The sequence below is a fragment of the Rhinolophus ferrumequinum genome, chromosome 16, assembly GCF_004115265.2.
Source record: "Rhinolophus ferrumequinum isolate MPI-CBG mRhiFer1 chromosome 16, mRhiFer1_v1.p, whole genome shotgun sequence".
NCBI lineage: Eukaryota > Metazoa > Chordata > Mammalia > Chiroptera > Rhinolophidae > Rhinolophus > Rhinolophus ferrumequinum.
Genome location: NC_046299.1, coordinates 62,291,788 through 62,316,676, shown reverse-complemented (window position 1 = coordinate 62,316,676; position 24,889 = coordinate 62,291,788). Strand labels below are relative to the sequence as shown.

Here is a 24,889-nt window from a genome sequence, read left to right as displayed (position 1 = left end):
GTGAAAAGCGTGCATTCCCACAACCTCCTTAGGCCTTGTACTCCTGTGCCTCACCTCTAGGCACAATTTACTCTTAGTTTCTGTAAACTTGAATTTCTGCCCTACTGCACAGAAAATGTTTGGTGCAGAGAAGGAGCAGGACAACCATGTTCTTCAGAGAGGTTTTCACCCTGCAGAGAAAACATGTGGGCATCTTCCCACTGATGATAAGACCTTGGTCACTATTCAGTCAGAGCTCCTGACATACCTCAGAATTGATCCCAGTTCGAAGGTCCCTGACCTCGCGAGGCTCATAGCCTGACACGCAGTGCCCCCTGGAGGCGCTGGTGGGAACTGCACTTGTAGTTACTCCAGTTCCCTTCTGCCTTCGTATCAGTCAAATGATGTCATCTTTAGGCCTGTGAACACTTCCTGAGAGGAATGATTAACAGATGGAATTATCTATATTCTCGGACTTCAGTTATTGTTTTATTTACATGGCACAAAACTGCTAACATGACCAGTTGAGAATTGGTAATAAGAAATAAATAGAATTAGCCCTCCTTCCTTGCCTAGAGCAGTAATTTTCAGCTCTTCAAATAATTGAAATAATACCAATTCTACATGAACTGTCCCATAAAATAGAAAAATGAAGGAATAGGAAGAGGACAGAATACTTTCCAACTCACTTATAAGTTCGACATTGCCTTGATACCAAAGCCAAAAGAAAAGACACAGGTGGATATCCCTCGTAGGCACGCAAAATCCTCAGCAAAACAGTAGTCAGTCAAATCCAACAACATATAAAAAGCATAATCCATCATGACCAAGTGACATTTATACCACAAATGCAAGACTGCTTAAAATTAGAAAATCAATCGATCTAATCAAGCATATCAACAAACTAAAGAAGAGAGACATGATCATCCCAATAGATGCATTTCACAACACTAAGTATTCATTCATGATTTTTCTAAAAACTCCCAAAATACTAGGAATACACGAGAATTTTTTTAAGTTTTAATCCTCTGTTATTTACATATTTTGAAAACATATTCTTCCAGTTGCTTGTTTTTAATGTTTACATATAGTACCCACTGTTAAACAGAAGTCATTAATGTTATTATAATCAAATCCATTAATCTTCCTCTATTTGTGATTAATCCATTTGTTTCTTGTTTAAGAAATCTTCCCCAGATATAAGGTCATAATTACATTCTTCTGAATTTTGTTCTAACAGTTAAATAACATTTCCTTTCATGTATGGATCTTTAATCAATTTTTATTTTTATTTTTTATAGTTGCAAGGATGAAGTCCATTTCCCAATAGAATTTATTAAATAATCATTTTTCTTAGCTATGAAGCCACCACTACTGTATATGTGTATATATATATATACATATATATATATATATATATAATCGTATACCTATATCAGTCTTTCATATATACACACAAACATAATCTGACTATCTGTCTGGTAAAACAATATTTTATCATCTGGTCAGATAAGTCTCCCCTCTTCACTTTTACTTTTGTTTTAATTATTCACTGATACTTAGTCCTCCAAAAGTTTTAGTGTTACTTTGTTCAATTCTCAAAATTATTACATTGGAATTTTAAATAGAATTTCATTATGATTATAGATTAATTTAGGAAAAACTGATATCTGTACAAAGTTAAACTTTCTTATTCATGAACATGTTAATTTTCTTTTTCTCCAACTGGAGATAGGAAATAATACCCCACTTCCACCTCCAAAAATTCTTGGACAATGATGAAATGGTCTAGTTAGCTTTTACATAAGTGCTGAATACTTGAATAAAGATTTATTTGAAGGCTATTAAGACCTATCTCAGTTTATTTCCTCATTTATGAAACAAAGAGTATTGACTAGATCAGTACTCGTCAAAGTAGTTGGTAGTGATTTGTTTATACCATACGCCAGGAGATAAAAAACTTGCACCAGAAAGTTCTTACTTCAAGAAAGTCTTCTAGGGAAAAAAAATGTCAGTATGATCACCGGAGATAATTTCTAGATTCCCTTTTAACTTTAAATGTGATAATCTGATTGATAGTAATTTATAAAGTTTTATAATTTTATAAAAGTTCTAAATGTCAGAAGTTTTGCTATAATTTACATAGTCCCCCTTGATGCATAAAAGCTGTTTCTACTAATTTTTCAAATTTCTTAAATTTCTTTGATTCTTTATGGGTTGTTACTTTAAACAGTTTTGTTTCTTCTCACATATAAGCATCTTCATTAAGTAAGCCACTTTACAGAAGGGGAAAGGGAAAGCAGAGAGAATACATAAATTAGAGTAGAGAAAATAAAGCGCATCATCACATCTGTGCCCCGATGGCACAAGGATGCCAGTTGGAAAAAACAGTAGATTCGTTGATAAATTGTAGAGCCCGGAAAGTCAGCAAAGTTCCGTTTTGCTTCATTAAGCACATCAGTCTAATACATGTTTCCTGGGAAAACACTTCATAGAGAAAGTAAGTTTACCTTGAAGATGTCTTCTTCATCTATAACCTTCTGAATTCCTTTTTCTTTCCTCTTACACAATTTAAATAGTTTATCTTTCTATTCTCAACCCAAACTTCTTTGTTTAGATGCCTGTTCCATTACAGTCTTATAAGTTTGGAAAACTTGAATGCTGTAAACACTCCTTGTGCATGTCACAATACATAGACGTAGTGAACGCCCTGGGAATTTCTCTGAGACATGGGGGGAGTCAGTCTTTGCCTTTTGCTGGCTTCTGGGGATGGCCATCAGTCCTTGGCCCTCCTCAGCTCACAGCTTCATCCCTCTGATCTCTGCTTCTGCCATCACATGACATCCCCCAAACAAGAACTTTCTTAAACTGATAAAGAGCATCTACAAAAAGCAATGTACAGATAACATCATACTTAATGATGAAAGAATGAATGTTTCGCCCAAAAATCAGGATCTAGATCCTGGAGGTCCTAACGAGTACAACAAGGCAAGAACAAGAGATGCAGTCTGTAGATGGAAAAGGAAGAAATACAACATGAATAAACACTTAGAAAATTCCAAGAAATGTCCAAAAACATACTAGGATGAATAAGTGAATTTAATGTCATTGCAGAATGTATGATCAATACACAATGAACTACTGGAAATGAAAATTTAAAGAAAAACTATCATTTACAAACGGCACCAAAAAATATAAGAAATGCTTAGCTATTTGTAACAAAAATTTACATGACCTATAGACGGAAATCATACAAAACTGATAAAATAAATCAAAGAAGACCTAAATAAAGAGATACACTAATTAATGAGTTGGAAGACTCTGTATTAAGATGTTGATTATCCCCCAAACTGATCTACAGATTCAACTCAATCCCAATCAACTGTTGGATTCTAAAATCAATTATATGAATCTAAAATTTATATGGATAATCAAAGGAACTAGAAGAGCCAAAATAATTTTGATGAAGAATAACAAAGTTGGAAGTGTCACACTGCATGATTTCAAGACACACTATAAACTGTTGTAACCAAGACAGTGTGGTATTGGTGAAAAGACAGGGAAGCAGACGAATGTAACAGAACGGAGTACAGAAATAGACCCACACATATGTGGTTAATCACTCTTTGACCAAATGCCAAGTCAATTCAATGGAAGCTTTTTCAAAAGCTAGTGCTAGATCAACTGGATATTCACATGGAAAAAAATAAACTTTGACCTCCTACTTCACACCGTACACAAAAATTAACTCAAAAGGATTATAGATGTGAAACCTAAAACTATATAGAACTTCTAGAAAAAAACATTAAAGACAAGTTTTGTGACCTTGAGACAGGCAAAGATTTCTTAGAAATGGCACCAAAAATATAAAGCATAAGAGAAAATTTGATAAATTGGAATTTATTGAACATGAAAACTCGACCTTCAAACTTCATTATTAAGAGCATGAAAAGACAAGCCACAGATTGGGATACACGCACACATGTATCAGGCAAAAGACTCATCCAGAATATAAAAATAACTCTTAATTTATCAATAATAAAACAAACAACCCCCAATAAATGAGCAAAAGATTTAAACAGACATTTTACCATAGAATATATACAACTGGCCAATAAATATATAAAAAGATGCTCAACACCATTAATCATCAAGGAAATACAGATTGAAATCACAAGGGGAAACCATCATATGCCCATTTGAATGGCTAAAATTAAAAAGTCTGACCATACCAATTGTTGGTATTGATGTGGAGGAATTAGAAGTCTCGTATGTTGCGGGTAGAAATTTAAATTTTGGAAAACAGTTATGTAGTCTTTTAAGACATTAAACATGCATCCCTTTCCTAGTGAAAATGAAAGCCTATGTCCACACAAAGACTTACATTCGAATTTTCACAGCAGCATATTTATAATAAACATATACTGGAAGCAAGGTCTATCAAAAGGTGAGTGGATAACAAACTGTGGTATAGCTATAGAATGGACTACTACTCAGCAATAAAATAAATGAATTAATGGTGCACTCAACAACATGGGTAAATCTCAAAATCATTAAAGTAAAAGAAGTACGTAAAAGAAGACAGATGAAAAATAACATATGTGGTATAATTCCATTTATATACAATCCTAGAAAATACGAACTAACCTATAGTGTTTTCTGGAGATGGAGATGCAAAGGTGTATGTGGAAAATTTGGGGATGGAACAATATATGTTTCCTTGATTGTGGTGATGGTTTCATGGGTGTATACACATGCCAAAATGCACCAAATCCTGCACTGCAAGTATGGGCAGCTTATTGTATGTCGATTGTACATCAAGTTGTTAAAAACAGAAAAAGTATGCATTTATTATATAATTTGGAAGTTAATGAAAAACATAATAAAGAAAATGATCAAATGAACAAGTGCACATTCCCTTTGATTCAGCAAGCCCAGGTTTGGAAATTAATTCTACAGAAACAAGAAGCACTAATCCTTAAGGACATGTGTTCAAGAACATTTATCACAATATTATTTATAGGATCGAAAGCAGAAACAACTCGCTCTTGTGAGAAAGAGCTGAAGGCTCTCGGCAGGGAATTCGGCGGCACTGGGTTGCATTGACCCAGGGCTCTGAGACCCCTCAGGACAATGAGTCAAGCAGAAATTAAACTGCGCTATTTGTTGCTGCAAGAGCATTTTGGGGAGATCATGGAAAACTTGGAGTCCACCTAATCAGAACTGGCAGCCAGCCACTAGAGTAGTGGCCCATGACACAGGAACATCACTGGACAAGGTTTTTAAAAAGCCCTTTGTGTCCTCTTCCAACATAACCTGGTGATAGATCAAGTGCACCAACGTGGTGTGGTGGACAATGAAGGCCAGTGCAGCGGGGTGTTGTAAATACTCAGGTACCCGGTATATCTATACTGCCAACACATTGCGCAGTGACACTGGAGAGTTGATTGATGAGGAGCTGCTGTCGAATGACAAAATGACTATGTCAGCCATCGTGAAGAAAGTGGCAGATCAGCTCACAGAGACCATGGAGGATGGAAAGACCGTGGACTATGCTGAGGAATCAAACTCACTTGTGCCCCTACCAGACACACATTTTGTGCAGCATTGTGCATTGGTGCCTGCCACTGAGAATTCAGACCCTGGGCCACTGCCACCTGCCCAACTCTTGCCACCAATGAATAGGACATGTACCTGGTTCCTAAACGAAGCTTGATAGGAAAAAGAAAAAGCAGGAGATCATCTGAGGACGAAGCTACTGGGGAGCCCAAGGCCAAGAGACAAAAACACACCATAGATAAGGAAGAGCCCATTCCAGATGATAGGATTTATTGGCAGGCCAACCTTGACAAGCCATTGTCCGTGCAGTTGCCAACAGAATGGACCAGACCAGCAGTGAGATTATAAGGACCATGCTCCAGGTGACTGAGATCACCACCCCCTCTGAGTGCCCCCTTCACCCAGCCATTGTCTTACAGTGGGATCGTCAGATCCCTACATGTTGGCTATAACATCTCAAAGCAAGTTCTTGATCATTATCTCACTCTGCTGGCAGATGATCCACTAGAGTTTATTGGAAAGCTTGGAGACAGTGGTGGAGGAATGTATGTCATCAACCTCCATAAGGATCCCTAGCCACAGCCACTCTGGAGTCAGTCTACCGGAGAGATTTGGGTCTCGCTATGCCAGAATATTCCTTCTAGTTTTGCAAAAGAAACACCTGGAGCAAAAGCAGGTAGAAGACTTTGCAATGATTTCAGCAAAGGAGGCAAAGGATATGCTTTATAAGACGCTCTCTGAAAATATCGTATCACTCCAGAGCATAGCCAACCTGATAGAAAGGAGGCAATTTGCAACCAAAGAGAACAAGCATCTACTAGAAAAGTCTCAGAGGATAGAAGCCATCATTGCATCTATGCAGTCTACAGGTGCAGAGGAGGAAAAGCTGCAAGAAATAGAGAAGATGATCACAGCCCCCGAACTCCAGCAGCTAGAGACCTTGAAGTGTAACGTCAACAAGTTGGATGCCAGTGAGATCCAAGTGGATGAACCCATCTTCCTGCTGGAGTCGTGCATCAAGAGAACAGTAAAGAGATAATGACCCAGAAGAAGAGTCTTCCTCAAAAGATCTGGGGGGGAGAGGAAGGGAAAATAAAGGAGATGCCTGAATGCAATTTGGCAATGGGATAAGTTACAGATTCTTGTACTGAAACCCTCTATCCCTACCACCTAGAATACACCAGAAAGAGTTTGACATTAAAAAAAAAAAAAGTTACACTATCCCTCACTAAGGGAATGGATCAATAAGTTATCAGAGACTATTATGCAGCCATTAAAAGGATAAACTGTATGTATAGGCTTCAACTTGGAAGGACGTTTAAGTGAAAAAATTGCAAATTACTTTGCATACTATTATGAGGTGACACAAGATAGATGGATAGATAGATAGGCATCCATAGGTAGAGAAGCATAAATTTCCTACATATATTCTTCCACATATGAACAGAGAAAGGTTAGGACAACTACACATTAAACTGTTACTATTGGCTGGGTTAGAAAGGCTTTAAAAAAGGCTTTAAAAAAAAGATTTTTCACACATTTGTACATTATTTAACTTGTAAAAATGAATATGTTTTACTCTTATTTTTTAAAAAGTTAAAAGAAAACTAATTAAAATACAATAAAGACAAGGTTCAACTTGCTCTGAAATGCATCCCAAAAAATATGTTGGCTTGAGGGTTAGAGAGGGATCCAAAGAGACAGAGGTAAGATATAAAATAAAGAAAGCATAATAAAATGTCAGTGGTGGAATCTAGATAGATAGTATATGGATATTTGCTGTACCATTTGAAAATGTCCAAAATGAGGTTCAAGGGAAAAGCTAACATGGATGACAGATTAGATAGATAAATGATAGATGATAGATAGATGATTGATTGATAGATAGATAGATAGATAGATAGATAGATAGATAGATAGATAGATAGATAGATAGATATGCCTGGGTGGCTGGGTGAGTGGGTGGATAAATAGCCACAGAGACAAGGGCTCTGGCCACTGCAGAAAGTGAATTCTCAATGTAACAGACAGCTGACTGCTTCCTGAATTGCCCAGGCTACAGACATGCTCCTTTGGACTATCCCAACAGCAGCACACCTTTTGAGTCATTTAATCTTATACCGTGGTCTCTGCGGGGTATGCTCTGGAGTGAGCACCAAGTCTGGGCATTTCTGAGGGGTACAGACTCTCCAGACTCTACAGACAGAGGCCTGCAAAAGGTTTGGGGCCTCAGAAGCACTCAGTAACCCAGGGTCTTAAAGGCAACCTCTGAGTCTTTGCTTATATCTCCCCAACCCCACCGAGGAGCTCTGATCACAAGCTTCCATTCACCACCTCCTACTGAGTCCTCGGCTTCTTCTTTATACCCACTAACTCTAGTACAACAATACTCTGAGGCTTGTCTCCTTCAGAGGAAGATAACACAGAGCAGTCATGTCACCTAATCTAGGTCTCTGCCCTAGAAAGCAGAGGGTTGGGGGGGCCTCCTAAGCCCACACTCTTGACACTTCTGCCCACGTAGCTGTTTGTACAAGTGAGGGAGAACGCAGGGGCTTCTGACTCCATCCCAACGACAAACTCAAACCCCAAGATCACATTGGGACTCTGTAGCCCCTGGGCCAATGGCCAACAAGGCCGGATGGAGAGGAGGAGAGCACCTCCTGTCTCCCACTCTGGGACTTGCCGAGAACATGCTCTCCTCAGCCGCTTCCATCTGCTCATGTTCTCTCTTATCTGGGGGCCAGGACATACCTGGCTCCTGGAGAGTATGGAGAACTCCAAGACAGAATTTCCTCCCACTGAGCTCAGGCCACACCAAGCAGGACAGGTTACCTCTTCTTGCAGGCACTGTCTAACTCTGGCACCCCAGTAACTTGCAACAGACCCCAGTTCAATTTCTCCTCTGTGAGGTTCTGAGCCATCGACTAAAATCAAGATGCAGCAACAGCTCCAGGCCTCCCATCCTGAGACTGCATCGTAGTAAGAGTCTGGGAGGAGCACTTTCCCTAAAAGAGACTTACTCCTCAGAAGACTGGGATGCATGCTCAGAGCTGTGATTCCCCATGTGGAGGCAGAGCAGAAGGCCCAGTCTTCCCAGCAGGGACTAACGGGGCCTTATTATTACAATAAATCAGGCTCAGTTCATTGGCTGCAAACGGTGGAGTGATGTGACCATATGTCACTGGGCATTAAACAAATCCTAATGAGCTAAAAAATATGTTTCTGTTAGCTAATTGACCTCTTTGGCCTTCGTAAACATCCTCAGATAATGATTTCCAGAGAGCACACTGTGACTCTCAAGTGTGCTGAGAAAGCCCCCCTGACCCCAAGGCCACCTCCTCTGGCTGCCTGCTGAGGCACACGTGTGTGCCTGCCTGCTGTCCAAACAGCCCAAGAAGTGTGTGCTGGAGATAACAGGGCGAAACGATAGTAGAGCCAGGCCGCTCTCTCAGCACTCTTCCCTGGCTGTGCAACTGTGCTTTGAGCTGTAATTGTCTCTGAGCCATAGTTGTCTCATCTGTTAAATGACAGAAATGCCCACCCCTGGAGAAATGCAGAGAAAAACCAGGAGTTCTAGGTTGTAGGCAGGACCCGCAACCTTTCCATGTGAAGGAGCAGGAGCTGGGAACCTGAGAGGCCAACGGTTGGTTCACCTGGAACTGGCTCATGTGCCCTGTGCAGGTGGGGAGAGTAACCTGAATATCTGTGGGGCCTGGGACCACAGAGACCCAAGAGCTACTACTCAGTTCTCCCTGCAGGCAGTGGACAGTGAGCCACGCCCTCAACCAGCAGAAGAATGGACACCCCTCGGATCTCAAAGCCAACTTCATCTGACCTGGAATCACTGGTTCCATGATACCTGGAAAGCAGGTCCCCTCCTCACTCACCAAACCCCACACTGAGGTCCAGACATGTCATTCCTATAGTTTGAAAGCTGGCGGGAGACCACTCTGGTTCCCTGGAGTCATTAGCAAGACATAAACTTCAAGCCCTGAATTTGATGGAAACCTTAGACTCAACCTCTACACTGTCTGAGCCGGTGACCCCACAGGCTTTTTCTTTCCACTCCCACATCCCCCCACCTACTAAACTGATTCTTCAGCTATAAAACAGAGATAATAACTAACAAGGAGAGCTTATCAGTAATTGAGTACTTCCTTCTCGATTACCACTGTGAAGTGCTTTATGGATATTTGTCACAATGATAGTGTCACAATAAGAGACACTTCCCAAAGGCCACAGAGCAAAGTTGCAAAACCATGCCTCCAATGAGTTCTACCTAATTCCAGAGGCATGGATCACTCAGTGTAGTGGGGAAATGCTATTTACTTGCAGGTTAATAACTCTACTTCATAAGGATGCTTGTCAGCTTGTAAAGCATGGAGTACAGTGCCTGCATGTAGCAGGAACTCACAAGTAAATGGGAGGTTTTTTTCAAATTACTATGCCCAGAGACGACACAGCAAGATGACATTTAACATACCCTCTGGATCAAAGTACCTCGGCCCCTTCTGCACAGTTCCCGGGGCTGTTGTGCTTGAATTAGACAGGATTAAAGGATTACTGGAAGTGGAAGCCACAACCCAGCTCCCGCATTTAGCCCCAGACCTTCTCTCTGCCAGCTGAAAAGGGCAAGGAAGAAAGGCAGACACACAGGGCAGTGCTGTGGCTTGCACGCTGTCAAGGGAGCTTTAGTGCAGGAGCCGGCCCTCCTTCTGCATCCCCATGACAAGAGAATGGGCCCTGCTCTTCTCCACCCTGTTCTGTGGCCTGGCTGGCTCCACACACCTCTTCCAGCCGAGCCTGGTGCTGGACATGGCCAAGGTCCTCCTGGATAACTACTGCTTCCCAGAGAACTTGATGGGGATGCAAGAAACCATTGAGCAGGCCATCAAGAGTCGTGAGATCCTAGGCGTCTCAGACCCTCAGACCCTGGCCCATGTCCTGACAGCGGGCGTGCAGAGCTCTTTGAGCGACCCTCACCTGGTCATCTCGTATGAGCCCAGAGCCCCCGTGCCTCCCCAGCAAGCCCCAGCACTCAGCAACCTCACAGAAGATGAACTGCTGGCCCGGCTGCACAAGGTCATCCGCCATGATGTTCTGGAGGGCAACGTGGGCTACCTACAGATGGACGACATCCCGAGCCAGGAGGTGGTGAGCAAGCTGGGGGGCTTCCTGGAGGCCAATATCTGGAGGAAGCTCATAGGCACCTCTGCCTTGGTGCTGGACCTCCGGCACTGCACTAGAGGCCACGTTTCCGGCATCCCCTATGTCATCTCCTACCTGCACCCAGGGAACACGGTCCTGCACGTAGACACCATCTATGATCGCCCCTCAAATACGACCACTGAGATCTGGACCCTGCCTCAGGTCCTGGGAGAGAGATACAGCGCTGACAAGGATGTGGTGGTCCTCACCAGTGGCCACACAGGAGGAGTGGCCGAGGACATCGCTTACATCCTCACACAGACGCGCAGGGCCATCGTGGTTGGCGAGCGGACTGTAGGGGGCGCCCTGGACCTGGAGAAGCTGAGGATAGGCCAGTCTGACTTCTTCCTCACGGTGCCTGTGTCCAGGTCCCTGGGACCCTTGGGTGAGGGCAGCCAGACCTGGGAGGGCAGAGGGGTGCTGCCCTGTGTGGGGACACCTGCAGAGCAGGCCCTAGAGAAGGCCCTGGCCATTCTCACGCTGCGCAGGGCACTGCCGGGAGTCCTGCGGCGCCTTCAGGAGGTCCTGCAGAACTCCTACGCCCTGGTGGGCCGTGTGCCCGCCCTGCTGCACCACCTGGCCAGCATGGACTTTGCTGCCGTGGTCTCTGAAGAAGATCTGGTCACTAAGCTCAACGCCGGTCTCCACGCTGTGTCTGAGGACCCTAGGCTCATGGTGCGGGCCGTCACGCCCAAAGAAACCTCTTCTGGGCCGGAGACTGGAGCCGATGAACCCCCAGGGGTGGCCGCAGAAGTGCCGGAGGATGAGGTAGCCCGGCAGGCCCTGGTGGACTCCGTATTCCAGGTGTCGGTGCTGCCGGGCAATGTGGGTTACCTGCGTTTCGACAGGTTTGCCGACGCCTCCGTGCTGGGGGTGCTGGGCCCGTACATCGTGCGCCAGGTGTGGGAGCCCCTGCAGGACACGGAGCACCTCATTATGGACCTGCGTCAGAACCCCGGGGGTCCATCCTCTGCAGTGCCCCTGCTGCTGTCCTACTTTCAGGGCCCAGACGCAGGCCCCGTGCGTCTCTTCACAACCTATGACCGCCGCACCAATGTCACGCAGGAGCACTTCAGCCGCACGGAGCTGCTGGGCCAGCGCTACGGCTCCCAACGTGGGGTGTACCTGCTCACTAGCCACCGCACAGCCACGGCCGCTGAAGAGCTGGCCTTCCTCATGCAGTCACTGGGCTGGGCCACACTGGTGGGCGAGATCACGGCGGGCAGCCTGCTCCACACCCTCACCGTGCCCCTGCTGGAGACGCTGGAAGGCGGCCTGGTGCTCGCTGTGCCTGTGCTTACCTTCATCGACAACCATGGGGAGTGCTGGCTGGGGGGCGGGGTGGTGCCCGACGCTATCGTGCTGGCCGAGGAGGCTCTGCACAGAGCCCAGGAGGTGCTAGAGTTCCACTGCAGCCTGGGGGCCCTGGTAGAAGGCACAGGGCACCTGCTGGAGGCCCACTATGCACGGCCAGAGGTTGTCGGGAAGACAGCCGACCTGCTTCGAGCCAAGCTGGCCCAGGGAGCCTACCGCACAGCAGTGGACCTAGACTCCCTGGCCTCTCAGCTCACAGCTGACCTGCAGGAGATGTCTGGGGATCACCGTCTACTGGTGTTCCACAGCCCTGGCAAGCTGGCAGCAGAGGAGGTGCCCCCACCACCCCCTGCTGTGTTCTCCCCAGAGGAGCTCTCCTACCTCATCGAGGCCCTTTTCAAGACAGAGGTGCTGCCAGGCCAGCTGGGCTACTTGCGTTTTGACGCCATGGCCGAGCTGGAGACAGTGAAGGCCATTGGGCCACAGCTGGTACAGCTGGTGTGGCAGGGGCTGGTGGACACAGCCGCACTGCTCATTGACCTGCGCTACAACCCTGGTAGCTACTCCACAGCTGTGCCCCTGCTCTGCTCCTACTTTTTTGATGTGGAGCCCCGCCAGCACCTCTACTCTGTCTTTGACAGGGCCACCTCAAAGGTCACGAAGGTGTGGACCCTGCCCCAGGTGGCTGGCCAGCGCTACGGCCCCGACAAGGACCTGTACATCCTGATGAGCCATACCAGCGGGTCGGCGGCTGAGGCTTTCGCTCACACCATGCAGGACCTGCAGCGGGCCACAGTCATCGGGGAGCCCACAGCTGGAGGGGCACTCTCTGTGGGTGTCTACCGGGTGGGCAGCAGCCCCTTATATGCCTCCATGCCCACACAGACGGCCCTGAGCACCAGCACAGGTGAGGCCTGGGACCTAGCGGGAGTGGAGCCCGACGTCATTGTGCCCATGACGGAGGCCCTCTCCACAGCTCAGGACATAGTGGCCCTGCGTGCCAAGGTGCCCACTGTGCTGCAGACCACCGGGAAGCTGGTTGCCGATAACTACGCCTCCCCTGAGCTGGGGGCCCAGATGGCTGCCAAACTGAGCCGTCTGCAGAGCCGCCATTCAAGGGTGACCTCAGAAGGGGCCCTGGCTGAGATGCTGGGGGCTGACCTGCAGATGCTGTCCGGGGATCCACACCTGAAGACAGCGCATATCCCTGAGGAGACCAAGGACCACATTCCTGGGACTGTGCCCATGCAGGTGAGATACAAGGGAGACTTGGCCCAGCACAGTCCCAGGAGGGAGTTGACCTCACATCCAGGGCTCTGAGCATGGTTCAAGACAATGGCTTCCAGACTTGTTTTCATGCTTACGTTTTCACCAGTCACATCGTTTTCTCTCTCTCACTCTGTTATCCTAGCACTCCCCATGCCCATGGGGTCCCTGAGCACTTCTGTAGAACATTGGTACCCATAGGAACTCGGTTTGAAAACCCCTGGTATAGAAGGAGCTTCACTCTCGGCAGAGTGGAAGGCAAGTGTTTGCAGGGCTTCTCATTGACAGTCAAATAGGTCACAAATGAGAGCACTACGATTTCCTCCTCTGGAAATGTGGGGTTTGTGGTAATGCTCCCCATCTGCCTGCCTCAGAGGTCCACAGTTTGTGTGGATGAGTTGGGGGGATGGAGACAGGGAAGCAGGCAAAGGGCCTGGCCTCACAATGCCTTGGAGCTAAAGCGTGCAGCCTGGACACGGGCCCTGGAGTGGTCAGGGGTGCCGGTGCACAGCCCAGAGAACCACAGCCATGGGTTTTGCTTGTTAGGCAGCGACTGCCTTCTCCTCCCCTCCCACAATGCAAAGCACTGCATCCTGGAGGAGCTGCCCTTGGTGGACATGTGGCCTGATCCAAGGGCCAGCTGGATGGGAAATTCTGAGTGAGGCTGTTGTGGTCAGAATATATGAAGCCAGCACTGAAGTTTTTGGAAACACTGAAAAGGTGAATCGTTGCTGAGGAGTTTTGCTGCTGGGTGGATGAGGGAAAGTTCTCCAGGCGAGTGGCCAAGGTAAAGCATAGGATTCACCAGGCACTTCCATCAGCGTAGAGCCCCATCAAAAGCAGCATCGACAGCATCTCTCCACATTGTTTACCATCTGTGACTTCACTGCATAGTCAGGGCAGCAGTTATCTTGGGTTCCCTTGAAAGCAGGGCCTGAGACAAGGGCTTGAGTGCAGGCAATTCATGTGGGAGGTAATCGCTAAAGCAGGAGCGAGGGAGCAGGGAGAGTGGGAGGAAAGGAGACAACTCTGACGGGGGTGCGTTATTGAGACTGTTGCTTCTGAGGATTCCAACAAGACCTTGTCAAGTGTGAGGAATGCGTCCCAGAGCCGTCCCTCTGAAGTCCCTGTTCTCCATTGACTGAGGGTCCCCCAAGCGACATGAACTCTCTCAAACTCGGGGGAAGCTTGGAGAAGTTCCAGAAGTAGAGAGTAGAAAAACAGGGGTGTGCTGGAGGCAGGGCCCTGTCACCTGGGGTCCAGTTGCAGCTGAAATCACAGGAGGGCTGAAGGCGCCAAAATCATCAACTGCAGAATCCCATTTTACAAAAAGGGGAACTGAGGCCTGAAAGGGTGCAGGGGCGAGTGGCCTGTGGCCAAAGAGCTTGTGACTGAGGGCAGAGCAGGGCCTACAGACTATGTGTCGCAGTCAACAGTGTCATCCGTGTCAGCTCCTTGCTTTCAGTCCAGCTCACAGAGCCTATGGCCTTCTAGCAGCCTTGGAGAGAAAGGAGGGTGGTCCAGGCATGTTGAGGGAGCCTCATAAGGGCCAGCACTGTGCTACGCTCACAAGGCCTCCAGATTCCAACTGAGGGCACACTCAGTCAGCGTTCACATGTGGTGTCACATGTGGATTCAGATTCTGGCTCTACCACTTACTGGCTGTGTGACCTTGGGCAAGTTACTTAATTACTCTGTGCTTCAGTTCCTCATTGAAAATAGGGGGATAATGGTGTCTCCTCCACAGGGTGGCCATGGGATGATGGTAAGTGCTGCGAAGTGCTAAGCACAGGACCAGGGCCCTGAGGATGACTCAGGGGCCGCAGCAGCTAATGACACCCCTCTCCCTATCCTAGGAGAGAGGAAAATAAGTTCAGAGGCATCAAAAAGTGTCTGGTCAGGGGAGACAGAGTGGAGACCGTGCGGGGCCTTTCAGCTCTGGTCACCAGGGCTTGGGGTTGGCACACATGAGCATTCTCAGTAAGGAAGCTGGCGACCACATGTGGGTTCATATCCTCGGGCCACTGCCCGCATAACCCCCAACACCGTCTGAACAGGTCCTGGTACTTACTACCTCTTTCAGAAATGTTCCCTTCACATGCCCTTAGTATTTCTCATGCTGTGAAGGAAATCCATGGTGTTTTCTTGCCCTGATTTTAAACTCTGCTCCTCTCCTGACACTGAGCGGGACCTCCCAATATTCCAGATCCCTTCCGCTGATGTCTTTGAAGACCTGATCAAGTTTTCCTTCCACACTAATGTGCTTGAGGACAACATTGGCTACTTGAGGTTCGACATGTTTGGAGACTGTGAGCTGCTCACCCAGGTCTCAGAGCTGCTGGTGAAGCACGTCTGGAAGAAGATTGTACACACAGACGCCATGATTATTGACATGAGGTCAGTGGGCCGGCGGTCAGTGGGTCCTTGCCACGTCAGGGAAGCTGCCAGGAGATAGTCAAAGCTATGGGCCCGGTCAGGAAGAAAAAGGGCCCCAGGACACAGGACAGCAGCTGATCGAGACTAGGTCACCTGGCTATCAGGGCTCTGGCCGGCTAGCCCAGGGGTTCTGGTTTAATTGACTGGGTGAGAACTCAGCACTGCTAGATTTTTCAAGCTCCTCCAATGATCCCAATGTGCATTCTAGGCTGAGAATTACTGGGCTGATTCAGTGGTCCCCAAATGTGCCTGGTCATAGGATTTCTTGAGAGGGAGTGGGAAGAGAGACAGGAAGAACACTGTTTCCAGTGCCCCCGCCCAGCCATACTGAGTCCAAAACTCCAGGGTGACAACCGATGATCTATATATTTGACAGGTTCCATCCCAGGTGTTCTGAACATCAGTCATGTTTGGCACAGGTAGGCCTCTACCTGTGGTTATGGCTCACATCATACAGTCAGCCCAAGACCACCCTCGTCATGAAATGAGGAAGCCAGAGTCCCAGAGAGAATTTTCAAATAGGCACTATTATTGCAAAAAGAATTCTTTACCTCACAAAAGGATTGTTGGAGGGATACTTTCAGCCAGCCACCACCCTTCTGTGCCTCATAGAGGTGTGTTTCCCTCAGAGAACAGGGGAGGAGGGAGGTGGAAGAACGCCCTCGGGCAGTGGCCAGGACCAGGCCCCTCCCAGGTCCACTGGCAGGCTTGCTCTGGGCACCTTCCGTCGCATGGGGTGGGACAAGCTGCTCCCCTGGAATGCATACAATTCCTACTCCCACCCACCCCCACTACTAGAGGGCGCCGCAGCTGGGATTGGCCGAGATGGAGACTCCAGCTCTGAGAGCTGGCCTGCAGCATTCCCATGGTTCTTAGCACCCACCATGTGGCTCTGGAGCCCAGAGTCTGGTTCTCCTCCCTGGAAGAGAAATGCATGTGTGCCCAGAACTGGAGCTCGGGGGCTCCCGTGTGTACCTCTGATCTCTTTATTCTTCAAATGCTCTATTAAACATCCCAACAAACCTCATGCTAAGTCCCTACCTGCTTAACTGTGCCATCCACATTTTTAAATAGGGGGAGGCCCAGCCCACAGGTGTGCTTTGCTTAACAGCCCTTCCAACCTGAGGTTTGGAGGTTCAGATGCTGAGGTCATGTGCCCTGAACCCAGGCCAGGCCATGCTAGACTATCAACCAGAAGAGGCTCCTAACCCACTGCCAGCCCAGCACTCTTCATTTGCCAAATAAAGAGACGGGGTCCCAAGGAGGTCACAACGTGGGGTAAATCTGTATGGTCTGGGACGGACACAGGCTCCCTCACTTCCAATGTAGTTCCACACCTCTGAGCACTCCCCCACACTGTGTGCCACATTAGGACACCTCAACTAAGATACCTAGTAGGTTTTGTGAAATTATCGAGACTGCACCTGGGGGGGACCGTGTTCCCAAAACGTGTTCTGCTCAGAGACAGCATGGGCGCAGGGGAGTAGTCCATGGTCAGTCAGTGGGGGAAATGAATCCTTCAGTTCCTGACTCCAGACTCTGTCAGAGCCTTTAATGTAATCGTACAATCTGTATGACACAATGCATTGATATGTGATCAGAAGGGGTGGGTATGGCATGCAGCATATTCTAAATGAATTTGACCACAGTCTCTTGTTCTCAAGAGACTAGTACTCCAGGGAATGCCGACCGAAGAATTCTGTGGGAGGAGCAAGGGGCACTAGACTGGGGCTGCCTGCAATCAGAACCCTCCCCAGGACAGAGACCGGGGACTCCCAGAGGGACCCCTAGCACCTCACTGCGAGCTCCGCGCTCGGTGGCCTCCCCTGCCTTCCCTCAGGTTCAACATCGGTGGCCCAACCTCCTCCATCCCGGCCCTGTGCTCCTACTTCTTCGAGGAAGGCCCTCCCATTCTGTTGGACAAAATCTACAGCCGGCCCGATGATTCCATCACTGAGCTCTGGACCCACACCCAGCTTGCAGGTGCGTGCAGAAGCCTTCCCCTTCCTGTTCTCATTCTAGAAGTTTCCAAAAATTAAAGAAAGACAGTTTGGATTTAGGTAAAAATAATAGTAAGTGGAATTTAAGTCCCTGCCTTATGCCATGCAATGTGCACATAAGATCTTTAATCCCTACAAAACTCATACCATTATGTCCATTTTCTAGAAGAGAAAAATGAGTCTCAGCTGGATAGAATGTCCTGTGTAACTTCACTCAGCTAATAAGCTTTGTCTAAAACCTAAATGCCTCCAAATCTCCCCCCGACAGCCATCAGCCTGAAAGACAAACGGAGAACTAGAAGGATCCCCCCTCTCCATCACCAAATCCCACAGGGTTTCCAGTGCTTATCTTACCTGAACTCTCAGCAGCAGCTCAGCACACCTGCCTAAAGAAAGTTCTGATGCTGCCAGGGCTTCTGTTAGCTGTCCTGGGCCCAGAGCAATGGCTGCAGGAGCAGCGCGGGCCCCATGCTTCACAGAGCCCCGACTCTCCCAGCACCTCCTCTGGTGGATAGCCTCCCTCCCTCCCTCTTGCGCTGTGCACAAAACCAAGGAACCCGTACTCCCTTCAACAATAGGTATATGGATAAGACCAGAAAAGCACCCCACAACTTTCCTTTGTACACCTCCTTATCACACAAGAATTTGGGAGGAGCTTCCAAGATACACGTTCATATAACATTGTAAAATGTAAATAAAAAATCAGAACCAGGTGAATTCTAAATTGAAATAGACTTTGAAGACCAGAAGTTAAAAATAGACTCAGCTGTTCACGTCATGGGGTCCTAGAACTGTGACATCCAATATGGGAGCCGCTGAGCATGGATATGTGGCTCATATAAACTGTGACGTGTAAAGTGTAAAATGGATGCCAGAAAAGCATTTTAAATATCCCATCAATAATTTTATTGATTAGTTTTTTGAAGTGAACATATTTTGGATATACTGAGTTAAATAAAACATCATTAAAATTCATTTCATCTTTTTCATTTTTTACTTGTTTAACGTGCCTACTACAAGACTTAAAATGAATTCTGTGACTCACATTCCGGCTCATGTGGCATTTCTATCGGACGTCACTGTCCTAAAGGCTTGTCAAGTCACAAATTTGGCTCTTCTGAGGGTCCAAAGTGAAAAGTCTGCTCAAGTTAGTTGTTCTCGTTATTCATAAAAAGGAAACACTCTCTTTTCTTGGAAAAGTCAAGCCTTTTCCCATTACTTAGTGATAAAAGAAGCCGTGTTGGGGGTAGAGGGATCGGAAGCACTTAAAATACTCAGAACTGGGCATACTTTCTTATCCCCATTTTACAGATGCAGAAACGGGGGCTCAGAAAAGTGGAGAGACTCTTGTGTGAACACAAGGGTGCAAAACTAAGTCACAGAACCTCCTCTCTGAGGGTCCAGCCCTGATGAAGAAGGCAGGTCTCCCAGGGTGGTGACTTGACTCTCCGTCTTGAAAGGCCTTCTCTCTTGCAGGTGAACGCTATGGCTCCAAGAAGAACGTGGTCATTCTGACCAGCGGTGTGACCGCTGGTGCTGCGGAGGAATTTACCTACATCATGAAGAGGCTGGGCCGGGCACTGGTTATTGGGGAGGTGACCAGCGGGGGCTGCCAGCCTCCACAAACCTACCACGTGGATGACACCCACCTCTACGTCACCATCCCCACTGCCCGCTCAGTGGGGGCTGCGGACGGCAGCTCCTGGGAAGGGGTGGGCGTGGTGCCCCACGTGGCTGTCCCTGCAGAAGCAGCCCTCAGTAGAGCCAGGGAGATGCTCCAGCACACTCTGATGAGGGTGCAGCCGGGCCCCCGGGGGGGCCTCCGTGGCCAGAGCCCCAGGGTAGGCGGGACCTCTGGGCCACACACCAAGGGCACTCAGGCACGTCCTGTGGCCACTCCAGCACCCCTGGATGCAGGTCAAAGGGGTCTGCCTGAGTCCCCCACGGGGCAGGAAAAGGGCCTGCTGAGCTCCGATTAGCCTTAGAGTTGGAAGGACCATTGGGGCTCAGCCATCCTGTATGGTCACCCCCTGCCTGCATCCCCTGTTTGAACACCCAGGGACAGGAAGCTCGCCCTCTCCACAGTAGTTATTTGGGGAAGGTGAAGTCCTGGTCTACCCACACCCATGCGGCCTAACCAGTCTCCCCCCGACTCCCGCGCCGTCAGCTAGAGCAGCTTTGTCCTATAGTTGCAACATGAGCCACACATGCCAGGCACATGTCTCAATTGACAATTTTTTGTAGCCACATTTAGAAAAGTAAAAAGAAGCAGGTGAAATTAATTTCAATAATATGAGTTATTTAACCCACCATATTCACAGTAGTATCATTTCAACACATACTCAGTAAAATATTATTATAAATGAGATGTTTTTGTACAGTCTTTGAAATCTGAGAGCACAGTACCGTCTCACGCCCTGCATGTCTACAAGTCACACATAGCTGGTGGCTCAGCGGTCACCCGTAGCTGGTGGCTCCCGTGTGTGGGACAGTGCAGGCCCAGAAGCAAGGGGCCCCCACACCCTGGCACCCTGCCCTCACTCTGCATTTCCGTCATCTGCATTTCCCCCAGTAGAGCACCCCCACACACACTCTGCCCTGGGATCGTTGCTGTCGTCACCGTGCTAAGTAGCCCTCTAAACTGCAGGCTCCCTACACTCTGCATGCCCAGTATGAGATCACCACTGCGCCCTCCCCACGCTGCCTGGCCAAGGCCTGCTCCTGCCCGCACGTCACCAACTTGCACATAGTCACACCTCCCTCCAAAAATCAGGCCAGAGATCTGGGAGCCACCCCTTACTTTCTCCTGTCTGCCACCCACCCCTCCACCATGTGCCCACACAATCTTCAGGACCCCAGAACAGTTATCTGAGCTAATAGCACTGTTCTAGGCCCACCTGCCATCCCTCTCTCTTGTCTTGTGGTCCTGGCTCTGTGCCTAATTCCCCACCGTAGCCTCCTGCCCATTTCTGTGCCTCGGCCTACAGCCAGACGTACTGCTCTGCCGTGCAACCTTCTCATGTCTCCCCCGGCTTGAGGACCCCTCATGTGCCCACTGCCTGGTAGTGAGAGGGGTTGGGCCAGGCTGCATCTGTCTCCCCACCCCCTGGGCTTTTCCCTGGCCTGTGGATACCTGGACCCCAACCTCAGGAAAGGGCCTGCGGTGTGTCAGGTCTCCCATGCTCTCTAACGCCCTCTGCCCGCCAGGACCTGCTCTGGCATCACCTGGTCAGATTAAGTCCCCTGACTTCTTTCTGCACTTCCTCAGTCGCCTGGGCACCCCTGCCACAGTGCTTGTCCCTCTTGCATCATCAGTCTCCCTGACTGTTCTGTGGGGCCCTCGGGGATGGGAACTTAGCCTGGTGGTCTCTGCTCCTCCAGCCCCAACAAGCCTGGCATCTGGTGAGAAGGGCTCAGCACACCATGAATGAATGAATGAAGGAATGAATGAGGCCCCTCTCCACTGAAAGGGCATTATTATGTGATGCACACACTCAAGGGGTTGTATTTCTCTGCTCCTCCTGGAAACGTGGTGGGGAAGGAGACCAGTCAACAGTGAACAGGGAGGGCTAAGGGCAGCCCCTTTGACCTGCACCCAGGGGTGCTGGAGTGGCCACAGGACTCCAGCTGAGCTGCGTTGTGACAACACGAGTGACAAATGGATTATAAAGGACCTGAAGGACTCTCCAAGATGGCTCTCTGGGACAAGACAGAACAGGAGGCTTTCCTATCATTTACCAAACCCAGACCACCATCTGGGAAGCCAAACCATGGGTCATTATGTGGAGAAAGGAACACAGTGGCGTGCTGGGCCGATCTACTCCGCCTGCCCCCCACCTTGGGGCAGATCCTAGGGACATCAGGCCAGCCACAGCAGGTGGTAGAGGCAGAGAAGCCCCAGGGGACCAGATGTGAGCCGCAGGGGGTGGGGACGAGGTACCATGCTCTTTAGGGCACAGCGGAGCACAGCTGTCCCTGACCAGGGGCTGACAGCACAGGCCAAGGTGGACGGGATGGAAGGTTGACTCTGCGTCCTGGGTGTGTTCTGACAGAAACAAGCCATACATCTGCCAAGCTCTATATAGTTAGGAGATAAGGTGACCTTCCCCATCAAGATCCTTGCTGAAAACTGGATTCACCCGACCCCTAAGACAGTAGGAGCCAGGGACCTGCCCAGGAAGGAGTGTGAAGGGGACAGCTGAGAAACCCCTCAGGTCCTCTCTCTTTAAGCTGGACTGGAGCACCGGAGGAGACGACCAGCTCTTCCTCCATCTCACCCTCCTGCTTCCTGTATCCTTGCATCTGCCCACATAGACCAACATACACCTAGTGGCCACGTTTGCGTGTCAGAGGGCTCTGGCTACCCACACAGCTTTAATACAAGGAGAGGACATGGCTCGGAAAGAACAGTGATGCAGCCCAAAGCACACTGGTGGGCAAGGAAACTTTCCTCTGCGGTCCCCCGTCGAGGGCATCCATCTCACCTCTCCTGGTCCCCATAGGATTAGTGCCATCTGGCCTAAAGACCTATTCATTGCCTGGCTGACCAGGGCAACTGGCTCTGAAAATAACCTCCTAATCCAAGCATCTTAGAATAGCAAGGGTACCAGAGGCCACTGGCTTCCTGTGTCCTGCCCCAGGAAAACACAGGATGGCCAGGGAAGAAAGAGTTGAATCTGAAGAACCCCAGCCCTCCTCCCAGCTTGCACTGCCTCCTCACCCCCATTCAAAATTGGTTTCTAAAACTTCTTCTCTCCTAAGAAGTGGCACAAATCAAAACACATCGGAGAACGGTTGACTTGTAAAATAAAAGGTTTATTTTCTATGGAACTTGTATCTTGCTAATGTGATCGTCACCTCCCACATGACTTCTACTACAAAAAACAAAAATATTATGCAAATAGCCAGGGTGTAGTAACCATTTCTCTGAAGACAGTGGCTTGCAGGGGAGGCCTGCTGCCTCCGAGAGGCACCTTCCAAAATAAGGGCACCTTCCAAAATAAGGAAGGATGCAAGGTACACCCTGAGACAACTTCTGCTGACTTTCACCCTAAGGAGAATTCTCTTCCTGTGCCCAGAGGAACAGGGTGGTATGATGAGGTTAGCAGTGCCAGGATGAGCCCCTGGCCTATTCAAAGACTGGGACCGTAATGCAGTTGGGGGTCTCCAGCTGATGGATCCTGCCTCTCCCCATCACCACCATCACTAATGTGCTTCCTTAAGTCCATGCCACTTTGTCCATTAGTGTTTAAAACATAACTGAATTGGCTGACCTCTAATTTCACACACGGCCGGCGTTTGGCCTGGTGTGGAGGAGCCTTCACTCAACACAAACGAACTTCAGGTGTCAGGACCTCCTTTCCTCTCTCTTCCCTCCTCTCCCCGCAAATCGAGTGGGATTCACTCACCTTCACTAACCTAATTATATGGTCATTTGAATAGGATCCATGGTCTAAGAATCAGGAATTGGCCAGAAGTTGAATCCAGGATCACAGCCTTGCCAAGGTTTTACTTCTCTTCCAGATAAAAACAGAAAGAAAAGCATGTCTTGGCTAAAATGGAGAACTAAAATATATCTGAATTCTTATTTAGCCTCATTAAAAGTCCACATCTTGTGGACTTTTATAAATCTTAATTGAATGACGGCTGGACCATAATTTATTGAGATATAATTAGCCATTTTTCCAGCAACTATCAGTATTTTCCCTCCAGCAACTATCAGTATTTTCCCTCCCCTTGTCTAAAAGTTAGCAAAGCCTTTCTCTTCATTGACTCAGGGGCTTCTGTGTTACCTAAGGACAGCATTGCCAGAAAACCACCAAGATCCAACACCCTGGGAAAAGTGGAGGAGAGAAGATAAAGTACATTGGACAACAGCAACAAAGACACTAAGGCAGCATGGGAGAGGACATGATGCTAAGAGAGGGTACCTTCTTAGTTGGGGGGTGTTAGGGAACTTTCTCTGGACTTGAGAGGCAGGAGAGGAATTTCAAAAAGACAGATTTCATATCCTACCAAAACCACAGGATTGGGGTGCAGAGCAGATTAAATTTGATATAGAGAATTTAAGGAATGTGGAAATTCTTACTCCAGAATTGTAGAAAATTCCTACCCGCTGATGTGATGTTCTGTGGCGACATCACCAACCAACCCTTAACTGGCACGGAAGGTGGCAAAGAGAGCCCGGGAAAAGTCACCATTAAAAGTGACTACTCTCCAGTAGATACAAGAGAGCAGGAGAGGAGAATGGATGAGACAGGATTCAACTGCCAAGGGGACCTTGGGAACTCAGCCTGGTGACAGGTAGGAACTGCCACATTCATAAGCTATACATCATCACCTCTGTAAGTCATCTTTTAGTTTGTCAATTTAAATGGTCGCAAAGCAACTTGCATCTACATCAATTTTTACCAAAATAAACTCCATCTTGAAAATTGAGTTGAGGGAAGATGTTTTGTTGTGCTTCTTCGTAACTTTAATTTCATTAACTTAAATTTCTTTTTTTCAAAATATCTCCCTTGTTAATAAATGGTGTGGTCACTGTTAGTAATAATTCCATTTGAGGTCATAGCTGTGGTTCCTCAAGGAGCATGGGCAGGCCAGGGAAGATGCACAGATCTAGGTATTTCAGGGATCCAGCCTTGACCTTTCCACTTGCCCTGCATCACTTTGAAGGTCAGCTCATCAGTGGGCCTCCATGCTCACTGCTGCACAGTGAGGGAATGGACTAGAACTCTACAGTCTCTTTCAATTCTAAATTTCTGTTTTGTCTTAATATAGTGCATTTATGCCTTTCAAAGTGATTTCACAGAAATTATGGACCAATCCAATAAGCGAGAGGAACATGGCCGCACACCATTTGACAGCTGTCAAAAACCCTTTGTAAGAAGCTGATTCAAGGCTTGCCAGCGGCGAAGCTGGAACTAGGCGTTTCATTTGTTCTTTCAACAAATACCTGTTGAACACCAGCCACATGGCTGCATTGTTCTAGCTGTTGGGGATATGAGCCTCAGGTTCAAACCTTTTGAGGTGCCCTTTCCTGCCCCCCCATGGGGCAGCAGGGGAGGGAGGCTCCCTGCAGCTTCAGCCCAATTTAGGCACAGCCTCCCTGTGGGCAAATTCTGCCA

General features: G+C 48.1%; 1 protein-coding gene and 1 pseudogene across 1 annotated transcript; both read left to right on the top strand.

Annotated features, from left to right (window-relative positions):
• The first annotated feature begins 5,112 nt into the window (after positions 1 to 5,112).
• LOC117036453 (DNA-directed RNA polymerase III subunit RPC3-like) lies at positions 5,113 to 6,577 on the top strand (annotated as a pseudogene).
• Positions 6,578 to 10,263: 3,686 nt separating this feature from the next.
• RBP3 (retinol binding protein 3) lies at positions 10,264 to 19,741 on the top strand. Its single transcript, XM_033129982.1, has 4 exons — positions 10,264 to 13,311; positions 15,533 to 15,723; positions 17,603 to 17,745; positions 19,239 to 19,741. Exons 1-4 carry the CDS (start codon positions 10,264 to 10,266, stop codon positions 19,739 to 19,741), a joined length of 3,885 nt encoding a protein of 1,294 aa, XP_032985873.1.
• The last annotated feature ends 5,148 nt before the right edge of the window (positions 19,742 to 24,889 follow it).